This window comes from Zootermopsis nevadensis, unplaced genomic scaffold, assembly GCF_977971745.1.
Source record: "Zootermopsis nevadensis isolate Lab colony 2312 unplaced genomic scaffold, Znev_1.0 Znev_ptg000061l, whole genome shotgun sequence".
Classification (NCBI taxonomy): Eukaryota; Metazoa; Arthropoda; class Insecta; order Blattodea; family Termopsidae; genus Zootermopsis; species Zootermopsis nevadensis.
In genome coordinates, this window is record NW_028259192.1 from 17560051 (window position 1) to 17578640 (window position 18590).

At 38.2% G+C, this 18590-nt stretch overlaps 1 protein-coding gene across 11 annotated transcripts in view; it reads left to right on the forward strand.

The window, feature by feature from the left end:
- LOC110830662 (lachesin) overlaps positions 1-18590 on the forward strand; it is a 555442-nt gene that overhangs the window by 499328 nt on the left and 37524 nt on the right. For 6 of the 11 annotated variants that reach the window (XM_087340971.1, XM_087340970.1, XM_087340975.1 and 3 more), the window contains 4 exons: positions 13133-13195; positions 13912-14068; positions 15342-15419; positions 16181-17487. In XM_087340971.1, the coding sequence (XP_087197097.1) occupies positions 13133-13195; positions 13912-14068; positions 15342-15351 (230 nt within the window). In that variant the 3' untranslated portion in view covers positions 15352-15419; positions 16181-17487. Of the gene's footprint in view, positions 1-13132; positions 13196-13911; positions 14069-15341; positions 15420-16180; positions 17488-18590 lie in introns of those variants that run through there. The other 5 variants (XM_087340972.1, XM_087340974.1, XM_087340973.1 and 2 more) reach the window with 3 other exon arrangements.

Here is an 18590-nt window from a genome sequence, read left to right on the forward strand (position 1 = left end):
TGGCTAGGGCTCAATGCTCGACAATTCGAAAATCCTTGCTAAGACTTGCGAACACAGAGCAAACAACACAGCAGTCTCGCAGTTATCCGGATTAATTACACCACAAGATTCTGTCTCGATATGCGCTCCCAGCACACCCGCGCAGGCTGGGTGATGAAGACAGTCAGAGAACAAGTTTGTACACACTACAGCATCCTGGAAACAGGGAGCTGCATGAACATGTTTAATTACAAGTGCTACGAAATTAGTGTTGTCTGAATTTAAGCACGATAATACATCCGAACTCAAGGTTTTGTGTTCCAGAGACCGCTACATTTCTATGGAGAACGAAATAGTCAGAATTTCTTACGCATTTTTTCCGTTTATGAGACAAATGACCGGATAGTGCCGTTTCACCACGCAATCATTACCCCAAGCCATTCGTCAATATAAACTCTGCGGTTTGTATTGTGTGGTTAGAAAACTCATGATGAAGATTAGCAAGGGGAAACCGAAGAACTCTGAGAGAAGCTACTTCAGTGTCACTTCGTCCACTACGAATCTTTTAAAGATTAACAGCTTTCTTGAACATTGCGCCGTGTAGTATCGTAGAAGTTGGCCTGCGTTTTAGAGGTGTGCACTGCCACCATTATCAGGGCGACAGGTTACTCGAGACTACTACACTTCTCAGTGTGTATCCGAATCTCGTTAAATTTTTCAGTCACCCGGTATTGAAGTAGGGTCTCCGCGGACAGATGCCAGCATTTAACTGCCTGAACTATGGCACGGCCACTGAATAACGATAAATGTGTTAAAATGTAAAATACGAATCAAAGATATGGATGGAAGTTGGATGATTTTTCAGGACTGATGCAGGATTGGGCATCGCGAAACGACGGTTTGTAGAGGGCGTGGAAGTAAACCTACACGAATTTTTAACTTAGCACTAGATAGATTTGAGTTATTAGTTTATTACGTATCTTCAGAGAGAGTCCCCTTTTCGATAAGTGACTGGGTTGCCTTAGATGTGGTAGCGGAAACTCGTTAACCATCTTTCAACTCGTAGAGAGTCGCATTCATTTGAGATGCCCTGATTCACATGATTACAGGAGAGAAGACAAAGGTACAGCACGTTACATTTGTACAATGCACTGCCAGCGTAGCGCAATGCATTATTTACAATCTACATTCTGCAAACCTCTGTACATCTGAGCAACATCCAGGGAAGGTGGAAATGTCAGGCTACAACTAACGTTCCATTGCGTGTAATTCAAACCGCGAGCTAAAACTTCGTCTCCTGCCAAAGAATAAATAATGATTTTACTATAAGCCGTGTCTGACGTAGTGTGAGAGTGTGAACCTGGATAAATGTTTGCGTGTGAACATTTTAATACACGAAGTAAACAAAGGTTAAATTGAACAGATAATACGGAATAGTCACATCGATGCACTGCCGTATCGTATTTATTAAGTCTTAACGTTCGTACGAATGAGATATCAGAACTCAGGATATCCGATCTCCAGGCCGAGATTTAAACCAGAGACCTCCCGAATACGATGCATGGATACCTAGCATTACGCGGCGATATACGGTTGGAGAAAACGTGAGGTCGATGATGAAGGACTATTTAAATGTCGTTTTCTCTCTCCCTCGGCTGCACGGCGGAATAAGACGCAGCTGTGCTCGAACCAAAGTACACTCTCATGCAGGATTCACACCGGAACGACAAGCAATACGCTATGCATTTATCTTAAGGAAATATCATGCTTTACAATGTGAAGCGTCCACACTGGAAATACAGCGATATCGCTATTGAAATTATTGCTTAGTGACAGGCGATGCGTTTCGATATCGATGATTCTGCTTTATCGCCGAGCGACACATATCGCCTGTTACTGTGGACGTGAGTGGTTTATTGCATTATCCAGTGAACATCGTGCGCGTAACGCATCACAGTAATAAGACTACTGAAGAATAACATAATATCAAGTTTGTGAAAATTATAGAATATACAATGTGTAATGATCATTTCATTCGCCGACATTTTAAAAAAAACTAGCAATTTTATTGTTCTTGTGTGAGAATACAGGCGATATCATATCGTGTATCGCCTTGTAGCCTGTTGCTAGCTGTTTCGATGTAAATCCTGCCTTAACGTTACAAATTGAAGACCTTCTGGTAAATTTCTTGATAGGTTTGGTGAATATATAGAGCCGCTCTACAATAGAATATTTCTCGGAATGCGAACATTGAATCTCGTCGGTTCTTGTACGTCTTTATTGGTTATAGTCGTAAAATAGTTATACCTACTCCAAGAAGCCATTGTTTTTCGTGTTTCTCCAAACTGCGACTTCGAATATCGTTGGAAGCTTGGAAATTCGTACGTCATGATGTTATCGGCTTTCAATATCACTCCCTTGTCTTACGGGAACGTACCTTGTGTGGCGTAAAAATCAGTATAAAGTGCAGTGTTGTATTGACATCAGACACAAAATATCCATAAGTTATAAGTACAGACGTTGCAAGATTGGTTAATTAGTTCATAATTCTAAGTAATGTCTTTCACTTCTCTTCGAGAATAATGCTTTTGTGAATATTTGAACCTTTGGAATATAGTTTAATAAGATACTAGAGAAAATTACATAACTATACATAAAATGCGCTACACCGCAGATCTTCCTTTGAAGTCCGAACGTCGAAGCGCATATCCCATGCCGGAAGAGGTCTGCGAATTTTTAATTTCGCACCGTGAAGGGCGGAGGATTCATCGATCGATCACAGTATTAATGATATCCCCGTGGCGCATTCCACTGTGAAAAGTTGACTCTGATATGGGGATTAAGTTTCACGTGAATGTGATTAAAAATCAGCCTGCACGCAGCTGACAGAATTGGCGGGGGGGGGGGGGGGGGGGGTCTCAGCGATGTGCAGGAATTACGTACACACCGGTATAAACTCTCTTTTTCACGCTTCGGAATCGTATTGGGATGACGGAAGAGAAGGCACAAAGCTGCTTTGGTTACCGCACTCTAATGCAGATATGTTTTATCTTTTCTGTGATTCAATAAACTTATGGAAAGTCAAAGTACCATATTCTTAATGTTTTCAATTTATCCATTTTTTTTTGTTTTTGTTTGCGTATTTATTATATTTTGTCTGTTTTCCCTTCTTCCTTTTGCATTATTCTCTCTCGTTTATCCTTAATTCTTCATTCCATCATCGACGTCGCGGCCGAAGGCTTGCACCCCTGCTACCTATTTAAAAAGTCTCAGATTTAAATCTCGGCACGGTGACGGGCTACTTGACTTAGACTTCATACATGCCAATTAATTATTTATCAATATTATCATTCCACGATATGTATAGTCTTGAGTTCCTGTGAGCGTCATTAAATAACCCACATATCATTTATTTTCCGTCTCTTATTCATTTGTTTCTCTTGTTTCTTTGACTGTTTTTCAACTTTTGCGTTTTCCTTAATTTATTTTTCAGTTTTGTTTTAACGTTAGTTAACATTCTAATAGGCCATGATATGAGCTACTAGTGGAAAAATATTTTAATCTCTCTCACACACACTAAATATTAAGAAAATGTTTCTCTGTTCTTTCATGTAATTTTTACTCCCGGGAGAAGAATACAACATTAATATGAAGGCAGCGTTAAGAACAGTATGAGGATTTCAGAAATATTAAGTCGAGAATTAAGAAATTACATAACAGAAATCGTTTTACAAGTTAATGTTTCCCTGTCAATCGCTTATTTAGTAAAATAATTGAAGTTAAGTAAGATATATAAGTCAGAGAATGTATTACTCTTAAGTCTTAAGTATCCAATTGCCTGTCTGTCTGGCTGTTATAGTGTTAGTGACACAGCCTCTCCTACTGATATTGTTTATTTTTAGTAAAACTGTAACATGAGTTTTTAATGCTTATATGAACATTAATATCAGTCCGTTCATACCAATATTTTGGGGATAAATTTCTCTTTTAACCTTGAATATGGCTGTGACTATACCTCTCGGCTATACTTAATGGTTGTACTATCGTTTATTTATATTGCAGACTGGATTCTGGCAAATTTCCAGCCTTGTAAATTGTAGGCGTGCGTCAATATCAGATAAGTTAAGTAATCCTTTGATTGCTTGAGAAAGCTTTCGTGTTCACAGACTCCAGAACGCAGGGATATGCAGCGCTGTGGAGGTCATTCTAGTAGAAATGCGTCTTGCGTGTAATTGGCATCACTGAGATCGCATCCCGTAGGACGCCGCGTAATAGTTGGACTAAATTAACATAATAGCCAGGTCTGCAGGAGACGACTCCTTTCGATTAAAACGCATTACCGACGGCACGAGTGGGAAATGAGACTCGGTACCTCGTGTACAGTCTGTAGAGCTCAAAATAAATTAGTATTTTACTCTTTACAGCCTAGTTGTTGTCCACAGAGTGTATTTGTGGGCTTCGTGTGAATCTCAGAATGAACAGCGATTATTTCCTTCAATAGCATTAATCAGTTGATCATTTTAATGGAAAAAGTCATGTATTCTTCGAGATAAGTATATAACTGTGTTTCTACTCGACGGTTTATAGATGTGTATGTGACCTTATAGAATTACAAGAAGCGAAGTAAAGAATCGCCCTGATGACGGAGGCGGTATGACCTCCGAAACGTTGGTAAACATCTACCAAACTACACAGCGCAACAACCCAGAAGACAGAAATCTTCATACTCATCGCCCTGATGACGGAGGCAGTATGACCTCTGAAACGTTGGTTAACATCGACCAGACTACACAGCGCAACAACCCAGAAGACAGAAATCTTATTTAGACTACACAGCGCTATAATTCAGATGACAGCCATCTTCATGAATGTACTTCATTACGATGCTTTTACAAAGGCTCTATGAATGAAACCAGTAGCTGGCTTTTAGTCGGTTAACGCAAAGCGTGCTTGTGGTAACAATATTTCCGTACCAAGCGCTTGAAAGAAGACCGGCACAAGAGACTTTAATAGGGTACGCCGGAATGCATAACATAATTCGAAGTCATTGAACATTGACTCTGTACACGTCGTTCAGTGTTAATGGAAATGTGTTCTACAGTACTGTATAACAAGGAGGCGTTGCACGTGAACCGTGGCGGCAGGAAGTGTTGGATTCAGCGCCAAGGCGTCTCTTACCTTCACTCTCTGACGAGAGCCACAGCTGCGCGTCACCCCCTAACCCTTCATTTGCAACCGGCGTCTAACAACATTGTGCTCTACGTAGGGGGTGCCCTCAGGCAACCATTTTGTCTTTAGAATGGAGTTGTCAGTGAAGTGTAAGGAAAGCTCATTTATCTAGCAAGCATAATAAGGTGATCCCTGTGTTTATTAAACACCCAGCTGTGGAGATGTATAGGGGAGTGGAGATATATAGCCACACAAATGATCTTTTTAAACGAGTGTGAGATTTTAGATTCTCACGGCGATGAAGATATGGATTTTGTTATTTTGGATTGTGACACCGTCACAACACAGAACAACATCAACAATCATATTCTGATCCTTTCCACCTAGCGGACTGCAAGAAATATAGAATGTTTTTATGTTATAGAAGATATCCCGTTACGCTTTAATTTACCTCATAAGTAAAGCAAGTATACTTTCTGCAACAGAAAATTTAAGCCCATCAGTGCAAATATAAATATTTATGTATAGCATAACACTTATACGAGGGTGAGTCAAATGAAAACCGTAAAACTGAGATAAAAATTCGAAATATCGCGCCATTGTCCTAAAAGTTGGCAGACATGTTACCAATGCTATAAAGAGTATCCTATAGGTGGTAGTATAATGCAGACAAACATATCGCCATCACAGTGCCAATTTGAAAATGGCTGCTCCACTAGTTACGTGCACGAAAGAAGAACAACTTTCTGTAACTCGTTTTTTGATCAGTGAAGAATCTTGAAGAATCATCTTCGACCTGCAGTCAGATCAAAGCGACGTGGACTTTTGACTAGAGGTGTCCTTGACATGACAATGCTCGGCCCCATACTGCCCGTGCAACAGTTACAAAAATCCAAGACTTGCACTTTGAGTGTCTTCCACATCCGCCATACTCACTAGACCTAGCCCCAAGTGATTACCACATGTTTGGGCCACTCAAAGAGGCGATGGGAGGAAAGAAGTTCCATTCTGACGAAGAGATACAGCAGGCGGTGCATGAGTGGTTGCGCAGACAACCACAAGAATTTTTTTCTAGAGGAATCCATACACTTCGTAAACGCTGGAGGGCCTGTATTGAACGAAATGTAGACTATGTAGAAAAATGATATAGTTGTGTACCGCTTTCACTCAATAAATTAAATTTAAAAAAAAAAATTACGGTTTTCATTTGACTCATCCTCGTAGTTCCGCATGTTAGCAAAAATTTTCCCTACTTGTTGAAGTCTTGGTGGCAATCATATTCTTTAACTTAACTAACTACATTTCCATACACTCTGTACCGACCACGCCTGATGTAGGCCTATTTTCCGTGTAACATACAGGTAACACAGAGGGGAGGTTGAATAACAAGCTCTGTTATTGAGGATATCGGAGAACAGGAAAGGAAAATAACAGCGGAATATTCTCTTCAGTAACAAAACGAAACGTTATTACAGACTTTACTAGGAATCTGAACGGAAGCGTCTACAACGAAAGGAAACAATCAGATACAACATCAAAGGTTCCGGGTGAAGTTTGTATCTTCGATTGTAGTTGCGTGTTGTGGTAAAGGATGTTTGGGAACTCAGATAAGTATCCGACCCACTGAAGTCTGTTTATTTTGGATCTTTACTCTTAGAGAAACAAAAGAGTAAGCGGAAAGCGCCAAGCTAACCTTTAAGGATGTAAATGTATTCTCTCACATCGGGACAGGTTCTCAGTTTCACCGTACTGCCACGTGGTCTGACCAGAATTTTAATATTCTACGTGCATTTCTCTAGTTTCTTTCTGTTGTATAAAATCTTTCTGCCTTGCTGTTTCTTGTCGCTTTCTTTCCAGTGGTTATTAAGATATCACATAATCCATAAATGAGCCGGGATAGCTCAGTTAGTATAGTGACTAGCTACGGGCTGGACGACCGGGGTTCGATCCCCGACAGGGGCAGAGGATTTTTCCTCTAGTCTCTGCGTCCAGACCGGCTCTGGGGCCCACCCAGCCTCCTATCTAATGGGTACCGGGGTCCTTTCCCGGGGGTAAAGCCGGCTGGGGCGTGATGCTGACCACTCACCCCCATCTAGTGCCGAGGTCAAGAAAGAGAGAAGCTATACCTCCTCTCACCCCAAACGCCTACATGGCGTATAGTGGGACAAACTTTACTTTACTTTAAACTTTCACATAATCCATAAAGCGGTTTCTGGCCACCGCTATTTCGTCGTCAGATAACCGCTTAGAGTTTAATGCAAACAGTATGATGTTTATTACTTGCAGTACATACCTATACACCTGTATCATTAGGACTATAAACAACGGAAATGATGTTTGTTGTCATATATTTTCGTTTTAAAACTGCATTTAAGGATAAATAAAAAATATTACAAACGTGTAATCTGTGTAGTTTACTAAAATTATATTGGTATTCTTCACGCCATGTGACGTTCGCTTTTGCATTAATGTTATCCCAGGACATCGTTGCGTCAGATTATTCTTACACTAGATACTATTCCGCGTTATTGTTCTAGCGGTCCGACGTCCGGTCTCACTGTTGCGAAAAACTCGACGGGCGGGCAAACATGGACAGGTCCATAGCTCTTCCTCGCTCACGCTAGAGCGCTAATAACACGTAATAATCCAGTGTCTGTCTCTTTCAGAGAACAAACTTGAATGACTTAATACCAGGATAACGTGTCACCCATTACAATTTACACAGTTTAAAAATCGTCGTATAGTAATGCTTGAATCTAATTACGCATGGTAATACGTTTAGAACACTTATAAAGCAATTTCGGTAAAAACTTGAAAATAAACCGTGAAGCAGGTGGGTACAGAAATGTAAGTCCTGAGGAGATTCCATCAGTTGCCCTTCCGCGAGATACAGCGATTCAGCTCAGTTAAACCAGATAGTATTTCTCAAAATACATTCGCAGTCAGAACTCCCGGTATTGAGCGCCATGAATCCTTTCACTTTCAACCAAGGAAATGATCTGTTCTTAATCATAACCAGGAATTCGGGACGGGTCGCAACAGGGCGTTTAGAAATATGGTTCTTCTTTCAACTGGTCGATACAGGGCATAAAGGGCGCACGTATTAACTTATCAGGTCTGCTCAAAGAAAACATTTTTATTCCACCGCTTAAATAATTGGGATTCTAAATAACTGTGCAGCTGATGGTTGTTTAACTGTTAAAACAATAATAAATTTGTTCTGCAACGAAACTTTACGAAGTTTGAAAATTTGAAGACTATTTGTATTTTCGATTATGGAAGTAGTTTACTTGCTTAATATTATAACTTCACTGTCGCAAGCTGTAGATTTTAACTTTGGGTAATAACGTGCCGAAACGTCCATATCAAGTTGTTTCTTTAAGTCTCCAGTATCAGTCATGTTTATATCCGACCCTGCCGCCGGAAAATGTCTCAGTTTTTAATGTAAATTTAATATTTAATGTAGGAACGCACTTTCACTTTTATCCGTATGACTCATTCTGTTAATTATTTCCCTTCTACCTAAACGTTATTACACAAGTCCTGTGTAATTACTTGTCTGCCTTTCCATCCCATCTCACTTTCATTACTGGGATGGAAGGTTGAATAAATACAACATAAAGTAACTTTAACAATTTTATAATGGGAAGTTTTACGGCACAAACCTGCATGCCCACTGGAAAGATACAACTAGCCTTCACTCAACTCTAATGGTTAGGTAAACAGAGACATATGTCTCAAACTAAAGAAAACTGTCAGAAATGTTTGCTCCAACTTTCGATATATTTTGAATTCTTCTTAAAAACATACGTTTGTATGCCTTTGACACGCGTGCGTCTTATTTATAATTCTAAATTACATTGATTTTTTTCTGTTTTATACTTCGTTTAACCTGCTGCAGAGTTTACGTAGGATAGTATGAGAAATTTAATTAAGAAGATGTCTCTCTTCTGGGTTGTTGCGTCTTGTAGACTGCTAGAAGTTTAACGACGTTTCAGAGGCCCTTCCTGCCGTCATCACCAGCGCGATCATCAGTCATGCGTGTTTATACTAGCTCTGTGGTAATGAAATATTATATTTTAAGTGTGCGCCACAAGGAAAAGGTTTAGAAGCATTGGTGGGGAACTGTGTTATGAAGTGATCGCTTCCTGCGTTGAACGTCGAGTGCCTTTGAATCAGCACAGCGTGCCGATGTACTACAGTTACCTGGTCTAGATACATGGTCAGCACAATACCGATATCGAGTGTTCAAGGCAGTCTTTGTCACTGTTACATGTGGCACACAATGATTCGGGACAAAGCAGCCGACATACAATGTGTCAGACCGTGTGAATTAAGGAACTGCTTGATTAATTAAGCGGTTCATTGTCGTAATTATTTGACGTGAAGTGGTGTCACATATCTTCAACACTCAAATGTGTCAAGCCTCGATTCAATGTGTTGCAGTTGTTTCTGTAAACGAATAAGTTCATATGAAGCTGTTTATTTCCACTTCTTGATCTTTGAGTTAGTTCAGGGACCACGGAACAATAAAAATCTGAAGAGTTTGTAAACATGTTCGTGTTCTTTTTTCTCGCCTTATACCGATCAGATTAATATATCACTGAAGTTCTAGACTTGTTTTCTAGATCTTTAATGTGGACTGTGAGGATGTGGATCACTGTAAGAAATATAATGAATAATACTAATTTTAAGCTCCTCATTTTTTCAAACACCCGCGGTGAAGTAAGAAATCAAACTAAATTATACGCGAGATTAATAGTATCTTAATCCTTACTTTTTTTGACTTAAAATGGGAAAACAAGAGATGCAGACATTCCAACCAGAATTGTTTATGAATTTCTTACCTTTATCATTTATTCTTAATTTTCTTTGTGAATACCTTCCCCTTACCAAAATAAATAAATCAGTTGCACCTCCTCCCATCCCAAAAATATTAAAAACCTGATTTATTGCGTTTGTATTAGTGTTAGAGAAGTAATTACTTTTATTGTGTTTATACTAAATATCGATGAGTAGCAACTACTCTGTCAAAAATTTCAAAATATTGTCTTTGTCTTGCGTGAATACGTACAATGTATGTAACAAAGATAATGAAGGCTTTATACATACTCAAGCTAATAAAAACTATTCTGACTCAATAAATTAAAAACACAGAATCTTGGTGTAACAATACCACAAGACTTCATTTTTGACCATAATTACAATCACTTTGATATCATAAAGGCAAACACCCTTCAGTTGCGCGTTCAGTTTATGAGAAAAAAGCAGGAACTTTATACATTTAACTCGTACGGATCGAGGACCACAAGTTGCAATACCAGTTGTGGGCCAGTGCTTAATGCATCATCAACAAACCTGCTCTTAACATGTGATTTGTTGATAACGAAATATTCAACACGACTCTGACAAAAGCTGAGTCTTCCTTCTGTAGAATGTTTCCTTCGGGCTCGTTTTAATTTTGAATGCTGATTCCTCGTGAGGAACTAAATTTTGTACAGCCTTTATACTGTTTCAAACAGGAGGCTCTTAATTTATTCACAGTACAAGAATGTTACATTTAGCAGAACGTCTTTTAGCACTGTGACGCAAAATGTAATTTTGAAGTTCAGAAACAGAATCTTCACGGCGCATCAAAATTTAATTTGTGCATCACAATGAAGACAGTTTTCTTAATATTTTGAGGGATCATTCCCCATTGATACTGGATGCCTACAAAATTGTTCTTCCTGAGCTGGTCTGTCTGATGGATCATCGAGCACTTTCGATTTTATTTATTTATTATTTGCTTATTTAACCATTTGAAGACGAAGCTCGTCTAAATATTATTTAATAAATCAGTCCGTACCGCGAAGAAAACACTACACTTCACCATTACAAATGACAACTGGTTGAAGCTGTTTAAGGAAATAATCCCTGTTTACACTAAGAACAATACGAAACCTATACATACAAAACGCAGAGTTATTAACTGTGTGAAGTAGGTGGTACATATAGTTACCACTGGGTCTTAAAGGGATAACGGTGTTTTCTGAACCGTTTATTTGGTACAGTTATATATTATGATACTATTACTGTGACGGGTGAACTGAAAATGACGTGAAAGGAAGCGTTGGAGGTATATTTTTAGATCTGTGGTAACTTTTGATCTTACCTGTTTGTTATTGCTCAAGCTACTTTTCATAAAGTACAGTAGGAACAAAGTTTCATAGACTGAAACACTATATATTTAAGAGAATTGTCTTGTTTGAAAATCGTATGTTTATTTCCATTTCAGCTTGAAGAATTTTTCGTTTACTAAAGGTAAAATTCTGTGAGTTTTCATTCTATGATATCGAGATCAGTTAATGTTTAAATAAATACATGTCTGTTTAATCGAAGGTGTTTTTAGACCTGCTTTAAATTGTGTTTGCGTGTGTGTATGTATGTTAATTTTCGGAGCTTTTGGAAACGTGTAATACAAAACTTTTAGAATAAATGCCAATTATTTATATGGATTTTCAACTGAACCCCACAAAATATTATAGACGTAGTCTGAAAACAGTAGGCAGCAGTGTGCTGTAAAAGGACATTCGGTCTGTGACTTGTATGAAAGCTTCTGTTAATATTTTAAAAATCAGTTCACTCCTCGAGTCACCCTGTCGCAGCGCCCACGATCGAGTTAATCCGAAAACTAAACGGATCGTTACCGAACCTTCGTTATGAAGTAGCTCCTTATCGACCGCCCCATAAACCGGCCCAGCTCCCGTCTGTAAATTCCAACCACAGCACGGACACGTTTTAACTTAAACTCAAAATGATTCCAGGAGTTTCGGGTCTAACTTTATCCATCAGCGGGCAACGGAGATGTTATCCGGTCACTAACTTTGAAACTACTGCAAAGTTTTTCGTGGTTTTCTTCGTTCTGTCTAGGCGAATAGCGTTATATAGCTGCAGTATATACCAATACTAATTACATCCCCGTTCTAACTTCTGAGGTCATGCACTAGCCTTGTGGCGAAGGCGCAAACGTTTCCCCGATCGTCTGCACCTTCCTGTGTGGTAGGTATCATTAATGCTTTGCAATCTGGACATGCGCAGTTAGCCCATGTGAGGATCTACAAATTTTACTAACTTCTAATTGCGAATTCCGATTTTCCACCCCAAACTAGGTCACGACCACTTCCTTTTTTCACGAGTCATCACACATATATACAGGAAGGTTATCGTTTTGAATTAAAAGTGTCGCTGGTGACACATTTATGCAAAGCCGTCGAAGAATTTTAGAATCAGCTGTGACTTTCTCAAAACACGGAATGGCGAGGTATAGACTTATAGGCGTTAGGTCTCCTGATTCGTACGTCGGTGGTTCTGGGTCGTAGACCGGCTATCCAGACCGATGGTTTTCGTGATATTACTCAGTCCTTAGGAAAAATTCTGGGACAGAATTCCATCTGTCGTGATACCCTGAGATCTTACATATGGAATTTGTTTCAAATGATAGCTTACACCGCACACCCATCTGTTTAACCATTCCTTTTGCTACCCCTCAGGACTATTCTAGGAACAGTTATATTAATATGAACTAGACATCTTGGTGCAACAGACCAGTTGGAAGTAACCGTACTGTCAAGTTAGTTATAAGATTTCTGATGTCTCTTCCTCTGATTTCGTAAGCAAGTTTAGGAACAGCTTAAATCTGAAGGAGGCTGTTACTGGTTGAGCAGGTCCATTTGTGTTTGCGTATCTCATGACACACGCCAATCTTGGGTGGTGATTGTGTCGACTTGTGAGTGTTCAGTAGCACAAGAACGCGTTTCATTTTGTTTTTTTGTTTTTTTCTACACACCTCACACAATTGCATGTAATGAGAGAAGACACTTTTATCATCTACATAATGTCATCACTGTTCTATTCACATTAACACTATGTGATGTTTGGAATCACATACACATATGTAGCGACAAATTTGTATAAACTGTTCTTTCTTTTGTTTCAATTCCAGAAATTAAAATATACACTGGACTCCCTCACGGGTCGAATGACAATCAGGTCGCCATAGTTGGAGGTGAGTCACTTCATCAATTTAAAAAGTAGTAAACGTTACGTTTTATTTATGCAGTTAATAAATTTTATAAAATGTCAACCAAAATTTCAAACGTTTTTTACAATAGCCTAGTTTTCATTCAGTCTCTGTTCACATATGTATTGTGTTGCAAAGTTTCTTGAGATGTCTCAACGGTAGCAGCGTTTGTTCTCATATTAGATACACTTTATCCACTGGAAAATTGACAATTTTAAACGTAATTACATTACTACAAATTTATTGTGAAACATATTTGGATCTTCTCAACATGCTTTGAAATACATCTAAAACGTATTTATTCCGTTTTATAAAGTTTTAAGTATTCTTTTTTTAAAAGAATATTCAATTTCATGAATATATTCAAGAATTTTCTTTGCATTGGACTTTATCCGTCGCCTGTTTTTTAAAGACTTAATAAAAATCAAAACCCTTAAAAAATCACCACGTTTCCGTCGTCTAGTAAAAACGAGGGGCACGGGGTTCAACGGAATAGGATAAATCTTCCGTCGAAACGTATTGACTTTTAAAGGTTTCAAATTTTTAGAGACTTTTAAAACAGACGATTAAGTCCAAAACAAAGAAAATAATAACATAATGGACCCCCATCGCCAGAGACATTCAGAGAAGTAATGTATTCTAGTATGGAAGAAAAATGACCTGTAGTTTCCCTTTGCAATGTAGCGAATTGTGTGTTGAAGGTTTGGCGGAAGCAGCCAGGGGATCTAATTCCCAGACGAAAGGGGGATCGTTAGACGACCACGCAGGGAGTTCCTCGCGACTGAGCTCCTCACTCACAGCACTGCTACTCTCTACAGCCCTCAGCGCAGTGCGGTTAACAACAGCCCTTTGTGCAAGGTGACCTATCAGTGGAACGACATTAAAAATTATTATTTAAAACATATTTTTTACTCGCCAGAGTTCCTCTGAAACCAGAACTGATTCTCGTCGCTTACCTAATTTCAGTGTCAAGATGGAAACGTAATAATCGTGGAGATTAAAGGAACTTGGATGTAGTTTGCATCTGTGCCGATGGCAAAGTGTCGAACGTTGATTTTCTGGGGTTTTAAGAAATTGGCGAATAATCCTGCAAAGTACCAAAAGTTTCAGTTTGATATAAAATAATGGTCATTTGCAGGTAGCTGTGTTCTGGGTTGTTTCGCCGTGTAGTCTGGTAGAAGTTTGTCGACGTTTCAGAGGTGCTTGGTGCTTACATTATGGCCCTGGTGATAGAGGCAACTAGCACCTGTGAAACGTCGGCAGATTTCTACCAAACTGCAAGACGCAACAACTCAGAAGACAGCCGTATGCATATTCGCCAACCTGAGAAACCGAAATGTCACAAAGAATAGCTACCGAACTCAGAGGCTTGAGTTTTGATTTAAACTCATAAGGTCTGTGAACATATGTGCACACTTGTACGGACAGCGGTTTGCTTACATTCCTCCTTCCTGTTTCCTCCCCCTTATGTATTTGGTTAAATCACTCAATATGGCACACATTCGAAACCAAATGATTTTATATGAGAAAAATTGCGTAATATTTTAGTCTCAACATTTTACAACAAAAGAATAAATTCAAGGTTATTTTGATTTTCAGAGAATTCTACAATAAAAGGCAGTCGAACCTTGTAAAATGATGGTTACATTTTCAGGCTGTAGTAAAATATAGTGAAACCACGTAAAACCACGTAATTTCAGAGGTGTCCTGTCCGATTCCAGTTTAGGTACTTCTTGGTCTATTTTCGCTAGACTTAAAAACAACGAGTGACTTGTGTGTGAACCACGAACCACACCCCGCCCCCCAGTAAGGATAGCCGATCTCCGGGCCGAAATTTGAAGGAATAATACAATGCCTAGGGAACACTCAATTGGAAAATGTACGAAAGGCAATGGCTTCAGCATAACTCAAGCTTCTATGCCGGCGTTTGGCGTGGACAGACTGAGGAAAACTAAGAATATGGTCAGGATAACAAATTTCTGTACCGAAATTTGAACTCAGGACCTCGATTTTGCACACCAGTCAAAATTTCTATTGAGTGTGGGTATTTTATCTAAATTAGGATTATTTGATTATTTGTTTTGTGTTTCGTTATTTGAAACGGGTCTGATTGTTGGTTCACTGTGGACAGGAATACATAAGAATTTCTGAGTGCCGAGCCAAAGGACGAGGTCATCTGGTTAAGAAGTAGAGAATTCAAGATTGTGATGTAAGTAGAAACGAAATGTTAATGGTGGTGGCACTACTGGGGAAAATGGTAGTTTTATGGTGGTGGTGGTAGCGAGATATTTTCATGGCCCCCAAAAAATTATCTTGAATGTAACTGAAATAATATTATAAATACATTATAGTGATTTACGAAATATAAGGACATGAGTTCCAGGTAAATAATTTTGTATCGCTCCAGATCAGACCAGTGTTTCTATTGATAAATGCGCGCAATTTTTAAATTTATGACAAAATTGCGTATATAAGTCTGGCGACTTTCGTGTGTCTAAATTCGTGATATGAAATCAGAATGTTTTTGCCCTGCTGTCACTTTAAACTACTTCATCAATTTTCGCAGCTGAGGAAGTCGAATTAGTTTACTTTTAAGACAACACATGTCAAAAGCGTATATAGAACCCTTGTGACTATGTTATTACATTTATTTTGAAAGGTTTAATTGAATTTTACACAGTTATAAGACCCTTCAAAAATGTTTTATTACGATCGAATCAGGGAATGTAGCCCACATTAACCGAATTAACCGAATATAATAATGATGCCATTTTAGGATCGTCATACATCATTCGAAAGACGCTGTTGTAAAATATATAGTCATCATCTCAAATATTCTGTAATTATTTTGTCAAAGTTTATAATACAATTGGTATTTATTTTTTACTGCCCTTTATAATTTTATTAAATTTCCTCACGCGCAATTTAAATACAATTTTTTTTTACAAATTTAAAATTTGTTTCTTTCAGTTTTTTAAGTGGTGAAGGCAGAGGCCATGTCCTGAAATTCTTAAAAGCCATACCTATTTTCAGTATTCATTGTGCTCTGAAAATCTCGTTTATCTATGAACCGGTCCGACGTAACAGGTCTTCGTGATTTTGACTCACAAGACTGTTGGATTCCGTCATGCTTCCAAGCCAACTTCTAATATTTTATCGTGTTCTTCTTACGTGCTTAGTAATTATCATAAAGTGTCAACCCAGACGACGACATAAATGTGTCATTCGTATATAAGACTTCGTTTTTGAGTTGATATTGAACAGTCTGAGTGCAAACGTACTGGAGCGTAATGTCGTAAACACGTTCTGTGGACGCAGGAAAGTGACGTCTTCAACAGATGGATTGTTATCAAAGCAATTTTCCCCATAATTCTTCACCGTGTCATGCAGTACGTCAGAACTGTGGATAATATTTGAAATTGTGGTTACGTTCGTATAATACTTCTAACAAAAACATTTCGTGTTGGCAGTCAAAATCAAAGATATCTGTGTGCGTAAAGATACGTATGTACGAAGGCCTATGAATGTTCGTACAAAATATCTGTGTGTATGTGCGTGTACATATTCTGTTTGTTCTGTTTCTACAACTGCTTCCTGTGGACGAACATTGGAAGGGTCTGAGTCTGATGTGTGAGACTGTATGTTCGTGATTAATGGTATAGATATCATGTCACCCATTATAAGCTCAAACTAAACAAAAAAAAAAGAATACATGACGTCCATTTTGAAACTCGTTAAGAACAGATAATTAATTGTAAAAAATGTATACAATGAAGTGACCGATTCGGGTGTGAAGTAATTGTTTAAATGAATTCTCAACCAGAATTCTGAGTATATCTTATTAATGTAATTGTTAAGTAATGATTATCAATATTATGATAGGCCTACATGAACTATTTGCCAGTGCCAAATCTTTCTATAATAATATTATCAATTAATCTACGTATTTATGAATAATGAAGAAAATATCTCCAGTAACTTCATTTCGTAGTTCTGGATTCGTGCACTCACAGTCTTTGTATTGAATTACTATGCTTTTTCACGTTTGGTTGAAAACAAAAGCCTACAGTGGATACTCAAACATCCCCTTTGAATGTGTCGTATCTTCCGCAATTGAAAATATAATTCCTAAAGGAAACCAAATATCCACTTATGTAAGTGTTTCTTCGAACCTGACCCATGTAGTGTAGGTTATTTAATTAAACAATACTATTTGTAAAAGCCACATGTATTTTTTATCTGATCGGGAAATAAATAATCCTACTTCCCACACCCCAGGTAGCGAAATAGATTTTATTTGATCAGTAAATAACGCCTTGAAAGTTCCGTCGTTGTTTACAGATATAGGTTGATAATTTGGCATTAATCAACTAGAAGGTTCCGCAAGTTTTAATTTAAATGTTATTCACACTTACAAAGATAAACAAAATATTTGTATATTTGTGATTTCTGTGCCACTTTCTTTTAAATCTGATATATTATAATACTTGTACTTAATATTGAATTTGAAGTGAAGTACGGGGGGGGGAAAATGTATAATTTTGAAGAGCGTTTTTATTTGAGTGTGCTCTAACCATTATTTTTAATTCATGAGTATTGGTTTTAATTTTGTCGACGAGATGTTTACTCTGATACGTATAAATATATTAAAAGCGCCGACTCATTAATAATAAGTTTGATATAACCTCCTCCATTAAAGAGGATATACCCCAATTTAGACCGCTCTGAACCAATTTCAAAAAGCACCAAATATAGGGGATTATATTATTATTAATTATTCATATTTACAGGTAGACTCTTAACATTCAAACAAGTCAACGTTACATTCGCTCTGTTCCGCTTATTTTATGAATGAACTTTCACTGCCTGGAACGTCATGACTGCCATCCTTTCGACTTTTTAGGGACAAATGGCATTTTCTGCTCAACTCACTATTGTGAAGTATTTTTAAGTACGTGATATTTTAATTGTTCTGTTCCAATTACATACGTTCGGTGTTACATAGAACGGAACTTCTTCTGGAAAAAACAGTAATTTCGTAAATTATATTCCGCTATAGTGAATGGGTTCTCTTCAACTTTTACGCTTAGAACTGTTAGTATAATATAGCCTAAGCCCTTGTTAACCGCGTTAGCCTCTCGCCTCTCTCTCTGTGAATGTAATTGATTTATCCAATTCTTCTGTGTAATATGTCGTGATGAAGTCTGTTAGCCTACCGCACAGCTTCCAATCTTGAATACCAGACCTTTTCGGCTGTCCACTACCACTTATTCGACATATTCGCGTTTATCCTCCGTGTCTGTAGACTGTCTCGTCTACCCACCTGAGGACGCGTCAAGAAATGACGTTAGCCGATGCCTACAGGTACATCATAGAGATC